Source organism: Trematomus bernacchii, unplaced genomic scaffold (genome assembly GCF_902827165.1).
Source record: "Trematomus bernacchii unplaced genomic scaffold, fTreBer1.1, whole genome shotgun sequence".
Lineage (NCBI taxonomy): Eukaryota > Metazoa > Chordata > Actinopteri > Perciformes > Nototheniidae > Trematomus > Trematomus bernacchii.
Window position 1 is genome coordinate 1,744,682 of NW_022987654.1, and position 24,090 is coordinate 1,768,771.

The following is a 24,090-nucleotide window of genomic DNA, read 5'->3' on the forward strand; positions in this document are numbered from 1 at the left end:
TGTAATTTCATCCAGTAGTAAAGAAAGGAAACATATTTGATTATTAATTCAGAGCTGTCTTTGAATTAATAAAAAGCAGTTTAAATGCCCATTTTTTGTACATTTATATACAACAATAAATATTTGTGAGTGCATTGAGAGATATTGTTGTGGAGAGTCATTTATATATAAATCGCAAAATACATTTGTGAATCCTTCTGTGAGCATTTATTAATATTGAGACTGATCTGACTCCATACAGATGTTAAGTTCAAATAAATGTTGCTCTTCTGTCTATATTGGTCATATGATGCCCCTTGACTGAAATGTTTCCTGTTCAATATCCCCACTGATTTCCTTAAAATCCTGGGATGAGAGTCCACATCACAATTTACTCTCAACTGTCATTTCCCTTTCATCACTCACCTCAGCAATGGACCTCTCTCTCTGTCCCTGTATTCTGCCTCTGACTCACTCTCAAGTGCCTAGATGTCAAGAGAGGTGGTGAAGTGATAATTATTTATTGAGCAGTATACTCTTTCACATTGAATCATAACAAGTCATACTGAATGTAAATACAACTGACTCTAAAGTAAGTCCCAGTCTGTGACATTGGACATTTTGAAGACTCAAAGTCCCAAGCAGTAGGTATCTCTCTACCATGACATAAAGACGAAACTCCTCTCCAGAAGTGAGACGCCGCCATCACTGTTAACTGCTACCAGCTGATGACTTACTTTCCTCTTCTTTGAAAAAAATGTTCTTATGCCCATGTTGTCTGGGGGAGAAAACATATCAAACCAAGAGATCGTCAGCTTTGATTTTCGCTGTATTAACCATTTCCCGAACATTTGGTGTGTGTGCCTTACCTCCGCTACCGGCATCGCTTCATACAACAGATCAGGGGCCTCATTTATAAAGGGATATACGCTCAAAAAATGGCGTACGCCAGTTTCTACGCAATGTTTGCGATTTATAAAATACTAACTTGACGGGAAAATGTGCTGTCCTCCACGCAAACTCTAACCCATGCGTACGCACTAAGGACACAAACGGGAGAGACGAGAAACTGCGACACCGTTGGCAGAAGGAAGAATGGAGAGAAATATGTGGAAATAATACCATAAATAAAATGTTACCTCTCATTTATCAAATATGAAGAATTCATTTTCAAACATTGATTAAAGCCAATCTTTAAATGATTAAACAAACGCCTGTTTGAGACTCCTCAGTGCACACAAAAACATAACTTGGAGAAATAAATAAATAAGGATATGCTATTTAAAACCACCTCGAATATGTTGTGTTAATGTTATGAAATGTTTTCTCATAAATTATGCGGTAAGCAGGAGGACAGAATTACGTCTAAACTGACGCCGTTTTGCATTTCTATAGGTTGTAGATACGAGCATGGTTTTATATACTATCACGTTTAATCGTGTTTTAATACCGTTTGCCAAGACTTGATAAGTCGCTCGTAAAACACAGGAGGTATGGAAACTAAGAACACCATATGTGGTAAATTGTACAGCTAATATAACACAATCCATTAGTTGTATTTCCTTTAACTGGTGGATTATGGATATGTTGCTGATCGACAGCTGGAACACAAACCACCAAATACAACAAAAATAATTCAGATCCAGTCGTCATGACTCCACTCCGGAGGGATTCCCCGATCATTTCTTACAGTTTCTCATCAAGGGGGTGTCTCCTGTCCCCGGGACAAACACACTGCCTGAGGAAGGTTATGTGTATTTTTTTTGTCATTAACTTTTTTCGGACCACTTATTTATTTATTTTGGTGACGATCCGACCTCCATGCTGCTACATGGTTCAAACTGCATCCACCAAACAATATGATTTATCTCGACCTCCCCACAATAACCAAAATCTGACACGGTGTGAGATGTCATTTTTAGCTGTTCTATCGTAATTTCCTGCGATCTTCTTCATGCAGTCAGTCAAAATGAATGAATGAATGGGCGTTTCTTTGACTATGTATAGGCAAATATGGGCGTTACGAGTCGATTGTGATTTATCAAGGGAAACAGGCGTAGGGAGTGCCGTACGCACTTCCCTCGCCGGTACGCAATGTTTTGTGAATTGGAAAATGGCGGAAAATGTATGTACCTATTTTTGTGTTTTGTACTACGTAAGCAACCTTCCTACGTCAATCCTACGCACGGCGTTATAAATGAGGCCCCTGAGCTGTCCAACTATGACAACACTCCTTGAACATGCGCGCTATGTGAGAATCTGCCTTGGTACAAAGTAGCAGTGAAAACATGGTACGGAGTTTCATTGATTTGGGCATTCTCTCAATAAGCAAGTGGAATGGATTTAATTTGATAGTAAAGCACTGACACAGCGCTCTACAAAGTGCGGCGAGTGGATAAACCGATTCACGGACTTTCCGCATAGTAAAAGTGGGGGGGTCTAAAGTTTCTAAACTAATCATTTGAAAAAGTGGGGGGGACTTGTCCCACCCTCATATAATGGCTGCGACGCCCATGTGTCTGTGCCAGAATCACAAACAAAAAGTGAAAGAGCGCAAACGAGAGAGCTGCAGCGAGAGCAAAAGTCTGATCAGAGAAAGAAGCAAAGAGAACTGCAAACAAAAATATATAATAAAACAAAGAAAAAAGACCAATAGTTTACTTTACATGATTACACAAATGATTTGTTTGCAATTTATAGTTTTATTTTTTTAATTAAATCTATTTCGCTTGACTCCGTTTTGTTTTTTCTTAAACTCTTAGTTTTGCTTGATTCTGAGAAAGTGTTGCTTTATCTTAATGGCACAAAACTGATTCCATAATATACAAAGTGTCATGGGGAGAAAACGGGAAAAAAAATCCTGCCTTTATCGATCATAAAACATTCAACAGATATCTGTCTTGTTTTTCCAGACTGGTTGGGATGTTCCCCAAGTACATCACACTGAAACTAAAGTCCAGTTCTGAGCTGATTATTGATCTAATCTCTTTTACTACCTCTGCCAAATACAAAGAAACACTACAGCAGTCCCAACAAATATGAAAGTGATCAGCAGATTAATTTCCACACATTCTCCAGCATTGACCATCCCCGCAGATTTTGCTCTGTGACTTTTTAATCTTTGGGGTTAAAAAGAACCGTAAAAAAAATGTCCATGCAAATTCTCTCCATTAAGCTTGGGGTGGTAGACTGAGTCTTTATGTTTAACCATTCGTCTTCTGTTAACGTTATATTAGCTTCTTTCTCCCACCTTGCCTTCACGTAGGCTACATTGTGGAGAGACCTTTCTACGATTATTTTATTTATTTATTTTTGCAATCAAAAATGTCTTTATGAACAGTTTGACTGCTCACAAAGGCATTCCTCTTGGAGTTTCCGTGATTTGAGAATGCACGTGCTTTGGCATGCGTGATAAATAACTGAGTTCCACAGAATGTTTTTAACTGCCTGGAAATGATTCCTCCGACACGTCACAAGATCAGGCAGGTCTGATAAATAGCAGCAGGCTGTTCACACAGACACAGCAAACCTCAGCAGACCTACACACATGTTACCAACAGCAGGATCACAGGCAACCTTATCAACCTTATAAGTAAGTATGATTAGAAAGAAACTGCTAGATGCATTTTTGTATTAAAGTAATGATAATATTTGATTTGATTTCTGGTTTATTTCTTCCTGTGCAGCAGGTGGTCTGTTGAATGCCTTCACTCTGCTCCCAGTCTGCGCTCCACCTCACTACACCCTGCACCATGGTCGTACACGAGGAGAAGGAGTGTGTGGTGTGCTTCGACGAGTACTCTCGCAGCGGCCGGGTCCCTCGGGTGCTGCACTGCGGACACACCTTCTGTGCACCCTGCCTGGAGCAGCTGTCCCAGCTGAAGGGGTTCCTCTGCTGCGTCTCCTGCCCCCTGTGCCGCTGGACCACCTGCACCAGGGCCAGCCTGACCCTGCCCGGAGCCCTGTGGGTCAACACGGAGATCTGGGACAAGATAGTGGAGGACAAGGTGAAGGAGAGGGTGACACCATCAGCCCCGATGGACGATTTAAGCTACACTGAGACACAACTCATCCAGTCCACACTGTAAGGGGACTCCGTTTTTATTCACATAGATTACACTTGTGTAATTTCATGTAGGCCTGTGTGATATGAAGAGAATCAACCTGATATCTAAACATACCTCTCTGTCACTCTCTTTAGCCCTGTTTCAGAACAGTCTGGTGGCAAGACCTTACTCCAGAGGATGTTTGGATGTGTGCTGCAGCAGCCAGACATGGACGCGTGTTGACAGTTTAACAGCAGAAGAAGAAATTACAGAGGCATCTCCGTTCCTCTTTACGTTCTAACTGAAGGGCCCATGGATGTATGGAAAGGAACCTGATGAATGTTGCAGGACTACATTAGGTTTGCAGCAGGACTACGGCTGTTACTGATTACCTAATTTAATCATTTTAAATATGTAATTTATTTTATTTGTATTTTATTTGGTTTGTTTTTTATGTTGATCTGATTATTTTGTATGTTCTTTGCACTACACATCACATTTACATTGCTTTGTTAAAATGGTGAATCTGTGTAGTTTAGGTTTATTTGCAAGTTTTGATCTGTCATATATATATTTTTTCAAACTGTTTCTGTTTGTGAGATGAATAATAATGTTATAGTAGCCGAAGATTGTTTTTATTGTTATTTTATTTTAATTTATTATGTTAATACTTTCTTCCACCTTTAAAGATTTTAATAATGCCTGTACACTTGCTTGATGCTGCTACAACAAATATTTTCCCAATTTGGGGTCAATAAAGTATCTATCTCTCTTAAAAGTATCTCTTGATTCTCGTCCAGTGTTGATTTCTCTCGGCTGGAGATTTTTCTCTTTATTGGGTCTGGCTGTTTCAGACGGAAATCATAAATATAAACGTTTTATACATTTTCCAAAAGTTATACATTAATGTTCGGCAGCCTCTGCTGTTAGTACTGTAAATCATTTTCAAAGATAGTGCCGCTGTGCAAAGAACGTTGTTTGAATTCTTTAACTTTATCTAAAGTGTAGTTATTATAATAAAACTTTAAAAATGTCCTTCAACTGTTTCACCAATAGCAAAAAATAGTTATTTTTAGTCTTTTTGATGGTTGATTTTAAACACTTAATATTTCACGATTGGCTGTAAGTACGTGTGCCGCGAAAAGTGTAGTGTGTGAAGAGGAGACGAGGTGCAGTGACGCGTCCTAAAACCCGGAAGTAAGCTGCTCATCATAAATCTATCGATTAGATTTATGATTCGACTTTTGAAACTACAAGAAGATAAGGATACATTTTAACTACGCAAGGAATAAAACTTGAAGTGGTTGCCTGTTACAAATACCTTGGTATCTGGCTTGATGATTGTCTCACTTTTAAACGTCATGTCAATAACCTGGTTAAAAAACTGAGGGTTAGGCTAGGTTTCTTCTACAGGAACAAGTCCTGTTTCTCGCTCGAGGCCAGAAAAAGGCTAGTCTCTGTGACCTTTTTACCTGTGCTGGACTATGGTGATCTGATTTATATGAATGCACCTGCCAATTGCCTGGTCAAGTTAGATGCTGCGTATCACAGTGCACTGAGATTTGTGACAAACTGTAAAGCATTAACCCATCACTGTACCCTGTATGCAAGGGCTGGTCTGCCTTCACTAACTGTACGGAGGCTCAGTCACTGGTACATTTTTATATATAAAGCCATGTTAGGGAAACTTCCATCCTACATCTGCTCCCTGATCTCACAGCGAATTGTAAGTGGCTACTGCCTGAGATCGCATGCTGTGGTTTTATTAAATGTGCCAACTGCTAGGACTGTCTTAGGGAAAATAGCATTTAGATGCGCAGCTCCACTGTCCTGGAATAGTCTGCAATTAAAATGGAAACTGAGCAATCTGGTGCCACTAAATGTTTTTAAAGCTCGGTTGGATGCTACTGAATCGGAAGCTGTTGGTACCTGTGCATGTGGATAGTTATGTAAATTGTAATCCCTGTAATGCTACTGTATGATGTCCTTTTGTTGCTCTGTTATGTTTTTAATGTTTCATGTGGAACCTACTTGAGCAGGTCTCCCTTGAAAAAGAGATCAATGATCTCAATGGGATACAACCTGGATAAATAAAGGTTTGAAATGAAATAGATAGATAGATAGATAGATCGTACTTTATTGATCCCAAATTGGGAAATTGTTTTTGTTACAGCAGCATAAAAGGCATTTTACAATAAAACAAAATATACAAGAATAGAAATAAAATAAAATAAAATATAAAATAAAATATAAAATATACATGTCAAAATACAAAATAGAAAATATACATACAGATATTATATATATATATATATATATATATACAAATATACAAATATATATATATTCAAAATATATGGAATTATGGAGTATTAAATATGAAACAGATTATGTGTGAGTAAAATGTACAAGGTGGTTTTATTTCTAGAGAAACTATGGAGCAGAGAGTTCTCTTCCAGCCAGAGGTGATTTGTTGTACAGTGTTATTGCAGTGGGCAGGAATGTTTTCCAGTATCTGTCCTTGTGACAGGGGAGCTGCAGCAGTCTGTTGGAGAAGGAGCTCCGTTGACTGTCCAGCTGCAGGTGGAGAGGATGGGTGGGGTTATCCATGATGGACAACAGCCTGTTCAGTGTCCTCCTCTCCACCACAGCTTCAAAGGGTTCCAGCTTGATGCCGATGACTGACCCAGCTTTCCTGATCAGTTTATTGATCCTGCAGGTGTCACCGGCTCTGATGCTGCCCCCCCAGCAGACCGCAGCAAAGAAGAGTGCACTAGCCACAACAGACTGATAGAAGATCTCCAGCATCTTACTGCATACGTTGAAGGATCTCAGCTTCCTCAGAAAATAGAGTCGGCTCATCCCCTTCTTGTACACAGCGTCAGTGTTGATCCTCCAGTTCAGCCCATTGTCTAAGTGCACTCCCAGGTACTTGTAGACCTCCACAACTGCCACATCCTCTCCCAGAATGCACAGGGGCAGAGGAGGAGATGTCCTCTTCCTCCTGAAATCAATGACCATCTCTCTGGTCTTGGCCACATTCAAAAGCAGATGATTTCTTCCAGTCCACTCAACAAAATCACCCACCAGCGCTCTGTACTCCTCCTCCCGTCCATCCCTTATACACCCTACCACTGCAGAGTCATCCGAAAACTTCTGCAGGTGGCATGACTCTGAGTTGTATAGAAAGTCAGAGGTGTATAAGGTGAACAGGAAAGGAGACAGCACAGTCCCCTGTGGGGCTCCAATACTACCAACCACCACATCAGACAGCACACTGCCCAGCCGGACGTACTGTGGTCTGTCCGTGAGGTAGTTGGTAATCCAGGAGATGGTGGACGAGTTTACCCTCATAGCCTGCAGCTTGTCACTCAGTAGCCGAGGCTGGATCGTGTTGAATGCACTGGAGAAATCAAAAAAGGTGATTCTCACAGTGCAACCCGATCCATTCAGGTATGAGTGAGCACGCTGCAGCAGGTAAATAATGGCATCGTCCACCCCCAGGTGAGGCTGGTAGGCAAATTGCAGAGGGTCAAGGAATGATCTCACCTGCGGTCTGAGATGGGCCAAGACCAGTCTCTCAAGCACCTTCATCACATGAGATGTGAGTGCTACAGGGCGATAGTCATTGAGCCCAGAAGGAGTTGTCTTTTTAGGGACCGGAACAACGCATGATGTCTTCCACAGCACCGGGATGGTCTCCAAGTGCAGGCTCAGGTTGAATATATACTGGAGAACAGGAGCCAGCTGGCGTGCACAGGTCCTCAGGACCCTGGGGCTGATACCATCAGGGCCAGCAGCCTTGCCTTGGTGGAGTTTTTCCATCTGACTCTGGACCTGTCCTGTGCTCACAGTAAAGCGGGGGGGGGGGCTTGATGGAAGGGGGGATAGAGGGGGGGGGGTCTGAGGCAAGATGAGCAGAGGGGGGGGGGGGGGTCAGCGGCAATGTGAGCAGAGGGGGGGTGCAGAAGCCAGGCTGGGTGGTGGAGGAGAGGTGTGAAGTGTAGGTGGTGAGCAGAGGGGGGATGTTGACGCCAGGCTGAGAGGAGGAGGTGAGGTGAGAAGAGGAAGTGGAGGAGACAGCAGCGGGCGGAGAGCTAAACCTATTGAAGAAGGTGTTCAGCTCGTTGGCCCTCTCCAGGGTGCCCACAGTCAGTCTGTCTCTCCCTTTGAAGCCAGTGATAGCCTTCATCCCAGCCCAGACATCCCTGCTATTGTTCAGCTGGAGCTTAGTCTCCAGCTTCTTCCTGTACGAATCTCTGCCCCTCCTCAAATTGTCTCTCAGTTGATGCTGGACACTCTTCAGCATTGATTTGTCCCCAGACTTATAAGCTTCCTTTTTCTTATTTAAAAGAGTTTTCAGGTCACTAGTAATCCAGGGTTTATTATTGGGGAAACAGTTGACAGTTTTAGCCGGTAATATTGTTTGTTCACAGAAGTTGATGTATTCTGTGATGCAGTCAGTCATATTATTGATGTCCTCTCCATGTGGCACACAAAGCACGTCCCAGTCAGTGGTCTCGAAGCAGTCCTGTAGAGCCTCATTAGCCCCTGGAGTCCATTTCCTCACAGTCCTGGTGGATACAGGCTGCCTCTGCACCAGTGGGACATATTTAGGAGCCAAAAAGACGAGGTTGTGGTCAGATCTGCCCAGGGGGGGGAGGGCAGTGGCACAATATGCATTCTTGGTATTAGCATATAGAAGATCCAGAGTATTATTTCCCCTGGTGGGGCATTTCACATACTGAGTGAATGTAGGCAGAGATTTGTCCAGTTTTGCACGGTTAAAATCCCCAGTTATTGTTATGAATGCATTTGGGTGAAGAGTTTGGAGTTTGGCCACAGAAGAGTGAATGACGTCACCAGCCACCTCCGCGTCCGCGTTCGGTGGAATATAGACAGCAACTACGATGACAGAATAAAGTTCTCTAGGTAGATAAAATGGACGTAATCCCACAGCTAGCAGTTCAATGTCCGGGCTACAGAAACGCTCCTTCACAGTAACATGTCCAGGATTACACCATCGTTCGTTCACATACAGTGCAATCCCTCCTCCTTTCTTTTTACCGCTCAGAATAACGTCCCTGTCCGCCCGAACACTCGTGAAGCCGGGGAGAGCCGTGTTATTATCCGGGATGAGCGAGTGCAACCAAGTCTCGGTAAAACACATGATGCTACACTCACGGTATTCCCACTGCGTCTTCGTCAGCACGCGGAGCTCGTCCATCTTATTCCCCAAAGACCTCACGTTCCCCATTATGATGGCCGGTACACAGGGTTTGTACCTCATCTTCTTCTTCATCCTCAGCTTGGCCCCAGCTCTGCAGCCCCGCTTGAGCCTCCGAAGCTCCTCCGGGATGTCATGCCTGGCTCCGGGCAGCAGCACGGGTCGGCACAGCGCAATCAGCTGCTCACGCGTGTAAACAATGCCATCACTCCTCTGAGCATGGCTCTCCGACACAAAAAGTGAAAAAAGTAGCAGAAGAATGACCAGAAAACGTTCGAAGTAAAACGTGGCCATAGTTCGCTGCAAAACAAAATAAATATCCAAAGAAAAAAAAAAAAAAAAAAAAAAAAAAATGAAATGAAGGAGGACTTTTACAAAAAAGTAATAGAGATTTTTGTCCAGAAGGATAGGCAAATGGACTTAATCTTCAAGTCAAGGTAAGACCACCATTTTATTGAAAATGGGAATTTACTAAGAGAGAACAATCCAATAATTAAAGGTGGGGTAGGTAAGTTTGAGAAACAGGCTCGAGATACACTTTTTGTTATATTCCATGGAATTCTCTTAACATCCCGATAGCAATGAATATCTTAAGTGCTTTGACAAAAAATCCATACAAAAATGTCATCTGTGGAAGCCGTAGTCCTGTAAAAAGCACGACCAATCATTTTAGCCGGCCCGGCTAAAATAACTGGATGGCCTGCCTGCCTGTCAGCCTTCCATCACAAACTTATCTCGTGCCCTCATTGGTCATGTGCGCGTTCGTGTGTGTTGGAGGGGCTCTGTAAGGAAGTGGCAGATTTTTTCCGGCTGTGTATTTTCAAATTCTAGCGCACTCGAGCTGGTTTCTCCAAAATTACCTACCCCACCTTTAAAGGGGAGATGTGCTGTCAAAGTGTATGAATAATGCATTGTTTCCTTGTTAATAAAGTGAACCATTATGTTGCATATATCACAAACACAAAAAGGACTTTCATACACAGTAAGTGTACATCTGTGTCTTGTGGCCAAAGGCACGTTAACAGAGTAACAGGTGAACAGTGACCTGGTTCAATAAGATGTCATATCTCAGTTGCTAAACACAAGCTATGCCAGATGCTCAAACTGAGTGATAAGAATAATAATGGAAATCATTCCATTTGTGATCAAAACCGTAGTTGGTGTGGACAGTCTTCATTTCCATCATTGTTGGGCTCTCCTGAACTCTAATGGCGCATTTCCACTACACGGTCGGCCTCGGCCACACTCGGTACGGCTCGGTACGGCTTGGCCGCGTTGGGCCTTAACAGGGCCGACTCACTTCATGCTGCGCTTCCATTACAGTTTAGGAACTGGGGTAGTTACTATAGTAACGCAGTGTAGGCGGAGCCGTGACGTCATCTTCAATGAGAAATCCAGAAACACAACACAGCCGTTAGCTGTGAGCACTCAGAGCTCACAGCTCCTTATATATGTTCAGAAACTCGACAAAAGTTAAACAAGTACAAACCACAGACTGCCTGTGTCATGGTGAATACAGTCGCTGCTTTATTTATGTCTGTATAGGCCGTTGTGAGTGTGGACGGTCGGGGCATATACTGCGTTAGCTTAGCCAATCTCCATCTAGAAAAACACGCATTTTAAAAGGTTTTTCGCCTGCCGTCTGTCTGCAGACTTGACAAAGCATTAATTCATGGTTTTTACTAACCGGTATCAGTATGTTGTTACTTCGGCATCATTTTGAAACGTGTATTACAATTAAATCACGGTCAAATATGTCCATCTTGTTGTAGTTCTAGCCCTCTTGCCAGCGCTCCTCTCTCTAGTTTAGCATACTCAGCCCGACTCAGCCCTGTTTGTTGGCCCCGATAGAACCACAATTTTCTAGGGCCAGAAAAGAGGGGAAAAAGTGGCCCCGCGCCGTGCCGCGCCGGAACGAGGCCTAGTGGAAGCACAACCAAAAAAGGGGACGGCACGACACGGCACGCTTAAAGCGAGCTACGCGCTGCAATGGAAATGCGCCATTAGAGACAAAGACAATGAACCCTAAATTGTTCCTGATTGCATGGCGATCAGTGTGAGTGTGAATCTTGTTCTCCCTTAGCAGGTGCATGCACAATATGAATGTGTGTATCCTGCTGTTCAACTTGACTTATGTCAAAGTAATTTGAGGGGTCACGAGAGTGGAAAAGTGCTATATAAATGCTGCCAATTTACCATATACACTATTTCTATCTCCTTCCCTCCTTCCTTTCCATGATCTTTGAACTGAAGCTGATACTCTAGTTTTGGGTTATTTCCGGAGTTTAAACTTGTAATACTGTTGTCCAGGGTGTGGTCCGTTTGCATTAGTCAACAATACAGGATTGGGCACTTGTTTCACCCGGTTTATCTTCCAGTACCTCTTCAATCAAATAAAGGCAAAACCCAAGAAGTTTTTTTTAAATGATCAACCATCATATATACAAGTGTATATATATATATATATATATATATATATATATATATATAAAAAATTGGAATAATTTAGATTGTTTTTGTTTCCCTACAAACATTCATTTTATATGAATCGCATTGAAATCTGAGACGCAGGTGATGATAAACATGTCTGTAACCATTCACCATGCTGCCACTTTGAGTTTCACGCCATGTGAAAGATAAACATAGTGTCCCTGTCCATTAAACACCTGTTCCCATAACCAGAACATTTGTGATGGTACTTTTCCCAATGAATCATGTCGCTAAAGAGGCCAAGACAGGCTCATCACTTTGAATCAAATCTGTGCAAAAGTTAATGTTGATTGAACAAAATAACACAAACAATAACCAAAGCAGGACTATACGGTCAACAGAAAAGAGCAAGTTCAGCCCGTTCGTCATCCACACACCAGGTGCCGTAAATACCTGACCACATCCATGTGATAATTGAATGATATACAACTGTGTGTGGTTAAAACAAATAAGTATAATACCAGGAATAATAAGCAACAGCAAAAATGTAATAGTACATCAATATTATTTACTAAATGTATTTATGATATTTTTTAAAAGGTGTAGAAATAATTCCTTTGATTAACCCCTGGAGCGACCAGTGTGAATATGTAACATTCATGACAATAAAGGTTAGAAAAAAGGACTTCTGTTCACACACATATACAAGTGTACATCTGTGTCTTTATTGTTGTCAAAGGCATGTTAACAAAACAGGTGAACACGTAACATCTCAGTTGCTAAGGACAAGTTGTGCGAGATGCACAAACTGAGGGAAAAGTTGATGAACACTTCCTATCATTCCACCTCCCTGACCAGTTGTTGTGTACACAGTCTTCACCTCTATGGTTGTTTGGTTCCCCTTTATTCCAAAAGAAAAACTTGGCTACACACCCATCAGACCACATCCATCTTCCTTCTTTGTGGATGTCACTGAGTCCGATCCATGTTGGTCCCTGAGCAAGGTCAACGTTTTTGATCAGGAGTTTGACAAAATCCTCTTCCCCTCTACTGTGGATAGACACCAGGTTGCCTCCCTGGGACAGACAGTGGAACTCTGCATCAGCCCAGGTCATCTTTGTGGCGATGTACTTGTAGCAGCGGCCGTAGAAGGAGAACCAGAATGAGGGACAGCTGCCACGCTTAAGCTCCATTGGACGCTCATCTGAAGAAGACACAGCACCCAGAGCCAGGCCCAACAGGAAGAGGAAAACCAGCATGATGATGTCACCGTCTCTGTCTGTTAAAGTTGCACTGAACCGTTGATGGAGATTGTGAAGCTTCAAGTGACAGGCTGCTTCTTTATATATGTGTGGGAATGTGACGTCATTGTCACGTGACGTGATCACATGACCGGTGACCGATAAAATGTAAGTTATAAAAGTTTTGCCGGCAGTTTCAGAAAACCTTTATCTCTTGGCTGCTGGACGCTCACCGTTATCTCCCTCAAGGTAGGACTCGCGGTTTTAAGGTGGTTATATGGTCTTTTAAATTAACCTATGGAAGTGTCTCAGTTCAGTTTGGATTTTATTAGGGCGAGGGCAAGATACGTTTTCCCATCATGGAGGGAAACTCTTCAGACATTCAAAGCACGAGACCTGGTCTGTTGCAAACAATGTGTTTTCAATATGGTGTTTTAGTAACAGTTTTAATCGTTTTTAAGCAACTTGTACGTGTTTTGCACAGTGTAGAAGTGCTCATAACCAGCCAAGCAACCCGGGAAACTGGCAATGGACGTTTGTTAACTTTATTCTAGCTTTTATTATTATTTATAACATCTGTTTTTGTGTTTAATAGAGCCGAGTATGACCGTTTCCCCTCCTGGATTGAGCCAGGAGGATCTATTGCTCTGTAAAAGTAAGCCTGGTTTTTAACCTTCTTTTAATGTTATATTGAATTGGTGTTTGAGCTGGCAACTATTATGTTGCGTTTGTTTTAAAAAAAAACAACTACTGTCCTCTAGTGCTTTTTTTGTTTTATTTTCTGTCAATTGTTTTCTTGTGTGCAGATTGTGGGCAATATAATTGACTAAGTGTTTGTGTTACAGGTTCCTCTCCTCTCCCTCTGTGGGGGAACCTTGTCTGCGTAGTGTCAGTGGAGGGACTGCACGGTGGGACACTTTAAAAGGGTGAGTAAACTAACTCTCACTGTAATCATTTTGTAGGAGTTGTGCTTTGAGTAGTGCATGCTTTTGTTCTGTTTTTGTCCCTGACAGTTTGCAGGCATTGTGACCTAGTGGACCAGACCTGCCCATCTGAAGAGGGTAAACCCACAATGTAATAGTGTAAAGTATGTTCACCCTCTAACCCGTTGACAGCTGCTGAACATTGACATTTTAACATGTATATTTGTGAAATAAAGCTGCATTCTATTTGGTCATTCATGCCTCTGTCATTGTCCTTGTGAAGGGAAGCCCCAACATCTGCAAAACAACTTTGGATTTAGATTGAGGGTCCACAGGTTCCTCCATCCCCTTAACAGGAGTTGGTGTTGTCAGCTATTTAAAGGTGACCCCAGCCACAGTTACCACATATGCATCAGAGAGGCTGTTTTCACTGTTGGCCTAATATAATATTGGTCAACTGAACTTGGCAACACTAAACACAACCACACCTTAACATAAGCAAAAACAGACTACCTGCTCACCTGGAGATGTCGCACTAAACCTTCTATACATTTTTTACAAGGAGTAAATTATATTAAAGGAGAGGTGTCATGGCCATTTCCACTGATCATAATTCCATTGTTGAGGTATACTAGAATAGATTTATACTGTGCATTTTTCCAAACTCACATTGGTTTCTCATACAGCATCTCTGTAAACTACTTGTATTCACTGAATTTCACTCTCTGCCTTTAACGGCTCGTTGTAGCGCCAAAAGCTCCAGCCCCCACCCTCCCTGTGAGCACAGTGTGCTCTGATTGGTCGGGACGTTGTGAATCGCGCTGAGCTCCGTGGAGGTGTTGTTTCCTTGTTTAGGATACATAGCGAAACACAGCCAAACTCATCCTGAGCACACACAAACTCACATCCGAAGTACAGGGTGCGTACGGGTGCTGGAAATCCTTGAAAATGCTTGAAATTGTACGAGGTGTTTTCAAGGTTTGAAAAGTGCTTGAATTTTGGGAATGGTGCTTGAATTTGGGATAAAGTGCTTGAAATTGTAAATGCTTTACTTCGCTTTTTAGATTAAAAGAAAATAAAGAAGTCGGAGCGCGCTTAATTGCTTCGCTTTTACATAAAACAGCTCCGCTCCGGCATTCCCGCGCAATGCGCGTGACCGGCAAGTGTTTTTGTTACGTGTGTGACCTGGGCATTCTGATGAGAGTGAGAGTGATAGATGACAGTATGCCAGGAGGTTGCCGTTTCAACGAGCGTTGGCTAGCAGAAGACAAATACAAGCCATGGCTAAGACGAGGGTCAAGCGAAGCCCAAGAGTAGCCTCCTGCAAAGTGTGCAACAATAACGATGCAAGAGAGCATTTTAGATTAGGCTATCGTTGCATGTAAAATACATGACACTTTTCTCTGTGCGTGGCAAAACAAGCTCGCCAAAATGGCTTCACTAGTCTGGCAGTATTTTAAGTGTCCGAAAATGACAATAAAATAGCGGTATGCAACGTGTGTGTGAAGCAGAAATCCTGCAGCTCCACCCGCTGTGACGGACCGGTGAGCGGAGCAGAACACACATTAAGAGTTAGACCTAACACACTTAGCTATTTTATCTACCTCTGGAACAAGCTGATTCCGGCGATCGGCCCCAAAATTGGCGATCGGAGCATCCCTAATAATTGTATATGATATGTTTTATAATAATTGATCATTAAAGTGTTATCAAAGCTGGTAAAGGTGCAGCTAGTTTGAATGACTTTGTATACTACAGAGTAGCTTGTGAATTTACTCCAGGTGGAACTAAAGTCTGTTTTAACACTTGATTATATTTCACATCATTCATCCACATCTGTAAAGTAACTAAAGGTATTAAATACATGTAGTGGAGTAAAAGTAAACCATTTACCTCTGACTTATGTTTACTGCCAACCTAAAAGTACCTCAAAAATAGTAATCAATAATGTATTGAAAAGTTATTTGGCTGATTGTTTTATATTGGCTCAGCCAGGTTATATGGGATGCCCAGTCTACGTACAGATGGGTCACTCATTTTGAAATATTAAACTTAGTTTTCTTTTCTAAAAATTTAAATTGTTCATCCTCATGTAGAATGCTATTATGAAACACACATTTGGTTGTTTATAGCATAAAGAACATCTGATTTAATGTGAAGTAGGGAAATAATCATTTGAGTATAAGTATGTGTATATAAATATGTAATTTACAACAGCTGTAAGATGCTTGAAAAGCTTGAAAATGCACCTTGAAAATACTTGAAAAGTGCTTGAATTTGACTTTGGAAAAGGTGTAAGAACCCTGGAAGTAAAAACAATAAGTGTGGCTTGATATTGAGTAAGAAAAAGGTTGATGAACGCTGTGAGAATGGGTCTGCAGAGAGAATTTTGCCGTGATCCCAACGGTCTGTTATCAGCCTGCAGCCAGGGAGGAGAAATCAGCTGAGCTGCCTGCTCCCTGCACACAGATGTGTGTGTGTGTGTGTGTGTGAGGAAGTCTGTGGATTGGTCAATTTGGACCAATCAGCGGGGGCTTAACGTAACGGCTCCATGGATTGGTTCGTTCCGGGTACGGGTTGACATCATGCCGTACCCGGAAGAATCAAATGGACAATGACGTATCTCCAACGAGGCGTTTTGGGGAGGTATTTTCTGTGTTAGAGTTTTACTCGCTATAGGGTGTACTTTGAGGGATTTGACTCTGCACACCGTTTACATGCATAAAAACCTTCATAACACACAAGGGGACGGGTAATAACCGGAAAAGCATGACACCTCTCCTTTAAATCAAATGTTGGCAGTGCTAAACATTGCCAGACCAAAACAAATGTTCTTTACAATCTCCAGAAGATGTTGGTCGGGAGGGATAATGGTCTGTTTTTAAAACGCTTTATAGCCAGTGAATACCAAGATGCCCATCACACTAAAGGTTTGTAAACATTTAATTGAGCCACCACATTACCACAAATAATTCCCACCTTGTGCAAAATGAAGATGAACATTAGGCAAAAAAGACCATGAGCTTGTGTGGATATATCGTATAAAACATTTATTCATTTCAGGGGAGACTTATTGCTGTGTCTCGTTTTACTTTTCATTCACAACTGATCGTCGCACTGACTTGCTCCTCTGCTGCCCTCCAGTGGCCACAAGGCACAACAGGTACTTTTACATTACAGCATGTAGCTCCAAACCACAAAAGTATTTCCTTCAGAAAATGCACTTCACTAAAGCTCTAAACATGGCACATGAACCTGTCACCGCAACACAAATATAAACTATATACAATAAAATCAGGAATATAGTAGCTACAATATGAATGCTCTACAGTGAGCAGAGATGTATTTTTATGTGTGGGCATAATGTACAGGGTAATAGTCAAATGACTGCCACAAGGCCTTTCTATGACACTGAATAGGAACAGATCACAGCTCTGATTTAGTAGATCTTGCTGACCAACAATTGCTGAATAGGGTTAACAAAAAATAATCTTTAAAATTAGACTGTTTCTCAGAATAAAGAAAAATGATGTGCCTCATGTAAAAAAATTCTGCATTCCAGACTGACTCTTTTCACTTTTTTAATGTTACACCAGCAAACCCTTGTACCCAGATGCTAAATTACTACTAAGCTACATTTGAAACATTCAGCACTTTTCTATAACTTTGAGGCTGCACTGTCTGCTGTTCAGCAACAGTTAAGGAGACTGGCTTTAAAGGGGAGATGTGCTGTCAACGTGTATGAATAATGCATTGTTTCCTTGTTAATAAGTGAACCATTATGTTGCATATATCACAAACACAAAAAGGACTTTCATACACAGTAAGTGTACATCTGTGTCTTGTGGCCAAAGGCACGTTAACAGGTGAACAGTGACCTGGTTCAATAAGATGTCATATCTCAGTTGCTAAACACAAGCTATGCCAGATGCACAAACTGAGTGATAAGAATAATAATGGAAATCATTCTATTTGTGATCAAAGCCGTAGTTGGTGTGGACAGTCTTCATTTCCATCATTGTTGGGCTCTCCTGAACTCTAAGAGACAAAGATAATGAACCCTAAATTGCTCCTGATTGCATGGCGATCAGTGTGAGTGTGAATCTTGTTCTCCCTTAGCAGGTGCATGCACTATATGAATGTGTGTATTCTGCTGTTCAACTTGACTTATGTCAAAGTAATTTGAGGGGTCACAAGAGTGGAAAAGTGCAATATAAATGCTGCCAATTTACCATATACACTATTTCTATCTCCTTCCCTCCTTCCTTTCCATGATCTTTGAACTGAAGCTGATACTCTAGTTTTGGGTTATTTCCGGAGTTTAAACTTGTAATACTGTTGTCCAGGGTGTGGTCCGTTTGCATTAGTCAACAATACACAGAAGGATTGGGCACTCGTTTCACCCGGTTATTTTCCAGTACCTCTTCAATCAAATAACAAAAGGAAAAACCCAAGAAGTTTGACTTTAAAAAAAAAAAGAAAAAAGAACCATCATATATACAAATACACATACATATATACATATATACATATATATATATTTGGAATAATGTAGATTGTTTTTGTTTCCCAACAAACATTCATTTTATATGAATCGCATTGAAATCTGAGACGCAGGTGATGATAAACATGTCTGTAACCATTCACCATGCTGCCACTTTGAGTTTCACGCCATGTGAAAGATAAACATAGTGTCCCTGTCCATTAAACACCTGTTGTTCCCATAACCAGAACATTTGTGATGGTACTTTTCCCAATGAATCATGTCGCTAAAGAGGCCAAGACTAGGCTCATCACTTTGAAGCATTCCTAAATCAAATCTGTGCAAAAGTTAATGTTGATTGAACAAAATAACACAAACAATAACCAAAGCAGGACTATACGGTCAACAGAAAAGAGCAAGTTCAGCCCGTTCGTCATCCACACACCAGGTGCCGTAAATACCTGACCACATCCATGTGATAATTGAATGATATACAACTGTGTGTGGTTAAAACAAATAAGTATAATACCAGGAATAATAAGCAACAGCAAAAATGTAATAGTACATCAATATTATTTACTAAATGTATTTATGATATTTTTTAAAAAGGTGTAGAAATAATTCCTTTGATTAACCCCTGGAGCGACCAGTGTGAATATGTAACATTCATGACAATAAAGGTTAGAAAAAAGGACTTCTGTTCACACACATATACAAGTGTACATCTGTGTCTTTATTGTTGTCAAAGGCATGTTAACAAAACAGGTGAACACGTAACATCTCAGTTGCTAAGGACAAGTTGTGCGAGATGCACAAACTGAGGGAAAAGTTGATGAACACTTCCTATCATTCCACCTCCCTGACCAGTTGTTGTGTACACAGTCTTCACCTCTATGGTTGTTTGGTTCCCCTTTATTCCAAAAGAAAAACTTGGCTACACACCCATCAGACCACATCCATCTTCCTTCTTTGTGGATGTCACTGAGTCCGATCCATGTTGGTCCCTGAGCAAGGTCAACGTTTTTGATCAGGAGTTTGACAAAATCCTCTTCCCCTCTACTGTGGATAGACACCAGGTTGCCTCCCTGGGACAGACAGTGGAACTCTGCATCAGCCCAGGTCATCTTTGTGGCGATGTACTTGTAGCAGCGGCCGTAGAAGGAGAACCAGAATGAGGGACAGCTGCCACGCTTAAGCTCCATTGGACGCTCATCTGAAGAAGACACAGCACCCAGAGCCAGGCCCAACAGGAAGAGGAAAACCAGCATGATGATGTCACCGTCTCTGTCTGTTAAAGTTGCACTGAACCGTTGATGGAGATTGTGAAGCTTCAAGTGACAGGCTGCTTCTTTATATATGTGTGGGAATGTGACGTCATTGTCACGTGACGTGATCACATGACCGGTGACCGATAAAATGTAAGTTATAAAAGTTTTGCCGGCAGTTTCAGAAAACCTTTATCTCTTGGCTGCTGGACGCTCACCGTTATCTCCCTCAAGGTAGGACTCGCGGTTTTAAGGTGGTTATATGGTCTTTTAAATTAACCTATGGAAGTGTCTCAGTTCAGTTTGGATTTTATTAGGGCGAGGGCAAGATACGTTTTCCCATCATGGAGGGAAACTCTTCAGACATTCAAAGCACGAGACCTGGTCTGTTACAAACAATGTGTTTTCAATATGGTGTTTTAGTAACAGTTTTAATCGTTTTTAAGCAACTTGTACGTGTTTTGCAGAGTGTAGAAGTGCTCATAACCAGCCAAGCAACCCGGGAAACTGGCAATGGACGTTTGTTAACTTTATTCTAGCTTTTATTATTATTTATAACATCTGTTTTTGTGTTTAATAGAGCCGAGTATGACCGTTTCCCCTCCTGGATTGAGCCAGGAGGATCTATTGCTCTGTAAAAGTAAGCCTGGTTTTTAACCTTCTTTTAATGTTATATTGAATTGGTGTTTGAGCTGGCAACTATTATGTTGCGTTTGTTTTAAAAAAAACAACTACTGTCCTCTAGTGCTTTTTTTGTTTTATTTTCTGTCAATTGTTTTCTTGTGTGCAGATTGTGGGCAATATAATTGACTAAGTGTTTGTGTTACAGGTTCCTCTCCTCTCCCTCTGTGGGGGAACCTTGTCTGCGTAGTGTCAGTGGAGGGACTGCACGGTGGGACACTTTAAAAGGGTGAGTAAACTAACTCTCACTGTAATCATTTTGTAGGAGTTGTGCTTTGAGTAGGGGAGACCAGGTACAGTTGCAACACGGGTCGGTTGTAACACCTTCAATATCTCCAATCACAAACAAGCTAGAGTGATGAAACTCACTCTGCACATGCGCAGATAGATGGTAAGATCGCTGAGAAAAAAAGGAGCCACGTTTGAATTTCTCGCGTAAGATATCAGCAAAAGTGTGTTTCTGAGGTAGAACATTAACTAAAATTATATGATGTATTTTTTGGATACTGTCTTGAGTTCAAATGTCTAGGAATCCAAACTAGTATTATTAGAATCACTGTTTTGTAAGCTACAAATATAACTAGCTACAGTGGCGAGCCGTGAGCTTTATACCTAGGCCCTCTGACCCCCCCCCCTTCCCTCGAAAAAAAAAAAAAAAAAGAGTTATTACGTCACAGCGTATACTTCAGCGGAATATCAAAACAACGGCCCAGGGTGCAAAACGCATCAATGACAGCGACCCTCTACCACACAAAACAACACCTGTGAACCCAATTTGTGTTCTTTGACATTGAAAATGATATTGCATTGTGTTTGTTACTTTCGTTGCAGTTGTATGTCTTAAGTGTAATTTGGCATGCTTTTATTTTGAAGGCGAGTTCACGCTGTTGACAGGAAGTTGTTGTTGCTATGGAAACAAGAAAAGTTTCACAGCGGGCGGAACTTGTCATCTAGTCCGCGATAATAAAACCCACCCATTTAGAGGGAAGATATGATTGGTCAATTGTACTGTCATTTGACATTACTCTCTCGTTCAGTTAGGCCCCGGCTCCACGGGCACGAAAACGGCAAAACGCATCGGAGTAACGCAAATGCAACCGCAAAAAACCTTCCGTCCCCACGCAATATACACCGGATTGTGTCAAGCTCCACGAGACGGCTCCGTTTACATCCAAACGCTGGAAAAGCTGCAGTACATATGCCGAACCTGTACGTGGCGCTGTAACTTCCTCCACAAAAGCAGCAACTTCCTCCACAAAAGCAGCGAAGAAGAATGGTTGTCATGGCTGCAGTTCTGTTTATTCTCCGCGGTGGGGGCCGACGGAACCGGGCAGAGTTTTTCGCCGGTCAGCGTGTGTTAAAGTTTAAATCTTCCGGACAAAATGATAAAAGTGCCGGTCAAAGGTCTTCATTATTTATTGAGCTTTAAAACAAATGAATAACGACGATATAATGATATATAATCATCAAATACACGGAGCCTGTCTCTTTTTCCTCTCTTCTGACAGCGTCAGTGTCTGTCTCATGCAGCAGCTGATCCTGTAATGAGTGACCCGACAGTAAAAATGAACATATTATAACTAGTTTAGGTAGTTTGAGAGGTAATTAAAATAGCTAAGGGTGATGATCTGACTTGAAGTGTGTGTTTTGCTCCCGCTGCATCACAGCGGCAGGAGCTGCGTGTCTCCGTCCTGTCAGATTAGACTTCACTCGCGTTTATGTCCATATCGAGATAAAGATAAATAATCTGAATTCAAGGAGGAGCTCCTGTAGATGTTGCACAAAGAACTGTAGCATGGTCAGTAGCGACTGGAGCACGATAGCAACCCTGCGATCCGCCATTGTTGTTGTTAACGAAACACATCAGCAATGATGCGGGGTACGCGGAGAGGTGGGGAGAGGCGGGGCTATGAAAACGAATGACCGTATAGGCGACTCCACGGCCCCGTTGGACCCCCCCCAGAGCGCTCCGTTCCCAGATCTATCCACCTTTGGACCCGTTGTCGTTTGCGGGGTCTGTTTCTACGTTTCCCTTACGGCGTCGTCGAGCTTAGAGGGCTATACGCATGAGAAATATGCGGATTCAACCCGTTTTCGTCCCCGTGGAGCCGGGGCCTTACTATAGCGGGCCCTCTGTGAATCGCAGAGAGGGCCAGATGAGCTTCTTTCATGTAACCCACATTCAAACGGAGACTGAACAAGCAGATTCAAAGGATTTATTTATTTGGAAATGTTATTTTATTAAATCAAGTTTTTTTTCGGTAAAACTAATGAAAAATAATATTAAAAAAATATATATTTTTTTAATGTTTTTAAATATTATTTTTTGGAATATCTTAGGCCCTCACAGAGGGCCTAGAGGGCCCTGACGGCTCGCCACTGACTAGCTAAATATGGGTCAAGCTAGCAATCAGGCAGGTTCACAGGGGGTGAAAGCAAGACTGGTGGTCCTGGGACGGTTGTAACGGGACAGTTGTAAAATGGCACATTTACAATGATGGCACATTTGCTTGAATGATCAATTGTTCATTAAAGCATACAGTTGTATTGTTGATTGGTGTGCATTGTCCCTGTAAAAATAAACAGAATAAAATACTGTACAGTAGGCCTAAAGTGTGTTTACAGTATGCCAAATGTCAGAAAGAGGAAGACAGACAGGGGAGTGCCACTTGCTCTGCTGCAGAGGGCCTCAAATGAAGTTGAGAAGGGCAAATCATTCAGGGAAGTGGCAAAGTCCCTGGATATATGCCATGTCACCCTGTACCGGTTCCATACAAAGAGGCTGAGGTTGGAGAGTCAGGGATCACAAACACCCCCAAGAGTAGGCTACTGGACACCAAAGAAGGTGTTCTCAACAGAGCAGGAGATGCTTTTGAGAGACTATCTGATGGAGGTAGCTGATTTATACTATGGTCTCAGCTCAAAGGAGGTAGGTCTACATAATTAAGGTAGAAGCACCTCTCAGAGAACAGTTTAATCCTTCACAGAGGATGATGCTGTGTGTGTTATCTGTTATCCTGTTCATTGTTCATTGTTTGTTGGAGGATGTGTGAAACCCCATTCAAATCTTGTTGCCTTAGAATTTGACAGCTTTCCCAGCTTTCCCTATTTGTTGTCATGTAGTGTGAAACATGTTAATAAAGGTAACCGTTATTAACATGTTACAACCGTGCCGGGCATGTGCTACAACTGTCCCTGTACACAAGGACAGTTGTAACAGTTGAGTTTTTTTTTAAAAATACATTTTCCAACCTGTACTTATTTCATAAAAACATCTTAAATACATTGTTTTAGTAGCTGACATATTGATAATGTATAATATAGCAAAATGGCTATCCTATTGTAAATGTTTTTTTACTTATTGGGGAAAAGCCCCAAAAAGTGTTGCAACTGTCCCTGGTCTCCCCTAGTGCATGCTTTTGTTCTGTTTTTGTCCCTGACAGTTTGCAGGCATTGTGACCTAGTGGACCAGACCTGCCCATCTGAAGAGGGTAAACCCACAATGTAATAGTGTAAAGTATGTTCACCCTCTAACCCGTTGACAGCTGCTGAACATTGACATTTTAACATGTATATTTGTGAAATAAAGCTGCGTTCTATTTGGTCATTCATGCCTCTGTCATTGTCCTTGTGAAGGGAAGCCCCAACATCTGCAAAACAACTTTGGATTTAGATTGAGGGTCCACAGGTTCCTCCATCCCCTTAACAGGAGTTGGTGTTGTCAGCTATTTAAAGGTGACCCCAGCCACAGTTACCACATATGCATCAGAGAGGCTGTTTTCACTGTTGGCCTAATATAATATTGGTCAACTGAA

The 24,090-nt window shown here is 41.9% G+C and overlaps 2 protein-coding genes and 2 long non-coding RNA genes across 4 annotated transcripts; 2 read left to right on the top strand and 2 right to left on the bottom strand.

Moving 5' to 3' along the window:
- Positions 1–12,368: 12,368 nt before the first annotated feature.
- LOC117486452 (lactose-binding lectin l-2-like) lies at positions 12,369–13,006 on the bottom strand. Its single transcript, XM_034134888.1, has one exon. It carries the CDS (start codon positions 12,939–12,941, stop codon positions 12,462–12,464), a length of 480 nt encoding a protein of 159 aa, XP_033990779.1. The 5' UTR covers positions 12,942–13,006; the 3' UTR covers positions 12,369–12,461.
- A 116-nt stretch (positions 13,007–13,122) lies between these two features.
- On the top strand, positions 13,123–14,077 carry LOC117486448. The gene is made up of 4 exons (XR_004556277.1): positions 13,123–13,192; positions 13,519–13,578; positions 13,769–13,849; positions 13,937–14,077. It is a non-coding gene; the product is annotated as an uncharacterized LOC117486448 (long non-coding RNA).
- A 4,947-nt stretch (positions 14,078–19,024) lies between these two features.
- On the bottom strand, positions 19,025–19,663 carry LOC117486455 (lactose-binding lectin l-2-like). Its single transcript, XM_034134895.1, has one exon. It carries the CDS (start codon positions 19,595–19,597, stop codon positions 19,118–19,120), a length of 480 nt encoding a protein of 159 aa, XP_033990786.1. The 5' UTR covers positions 19,598–19,663; the 3' UTR covers positions 19,025–19,117.
- Positions 19,664–19,778: 115 nt separating this feature from the next.
- On the top strand, positions 19,779–23,859 carry LOC117486572. The gene is made up of 4 exons (XR_004556286.1): positions 19,779–19,848; positions 20,175–20,234; positions 20,424–20,504; positions 23,719–23,859. It is a non-coding gene; the product is annotated as an uncharacterized LOC117486572 (long non-coding RNA).
- The last annotated feature ends 231 nt before the right edge of the window (positions 23,860–24,090 follow it).

Excerpts from the sequence above, each read along its gene's own strand:
- LOC117486452 (XM_034134888.1), bottom strand. The coding sequence starts at position 12,941 with ATGCTGGTTTTCCTCTTCCTGTTGGGCCTGGCTCTGGGTGCTGTGTCT.
- LOC117486455 (XM_034134895.1), bottom strand. The coding sequence starts at position 19,597 with ATGCTGGTTTTCCTCTTCCTGTTGGGCCTGGCTCTGGGTGCTGTGTCT.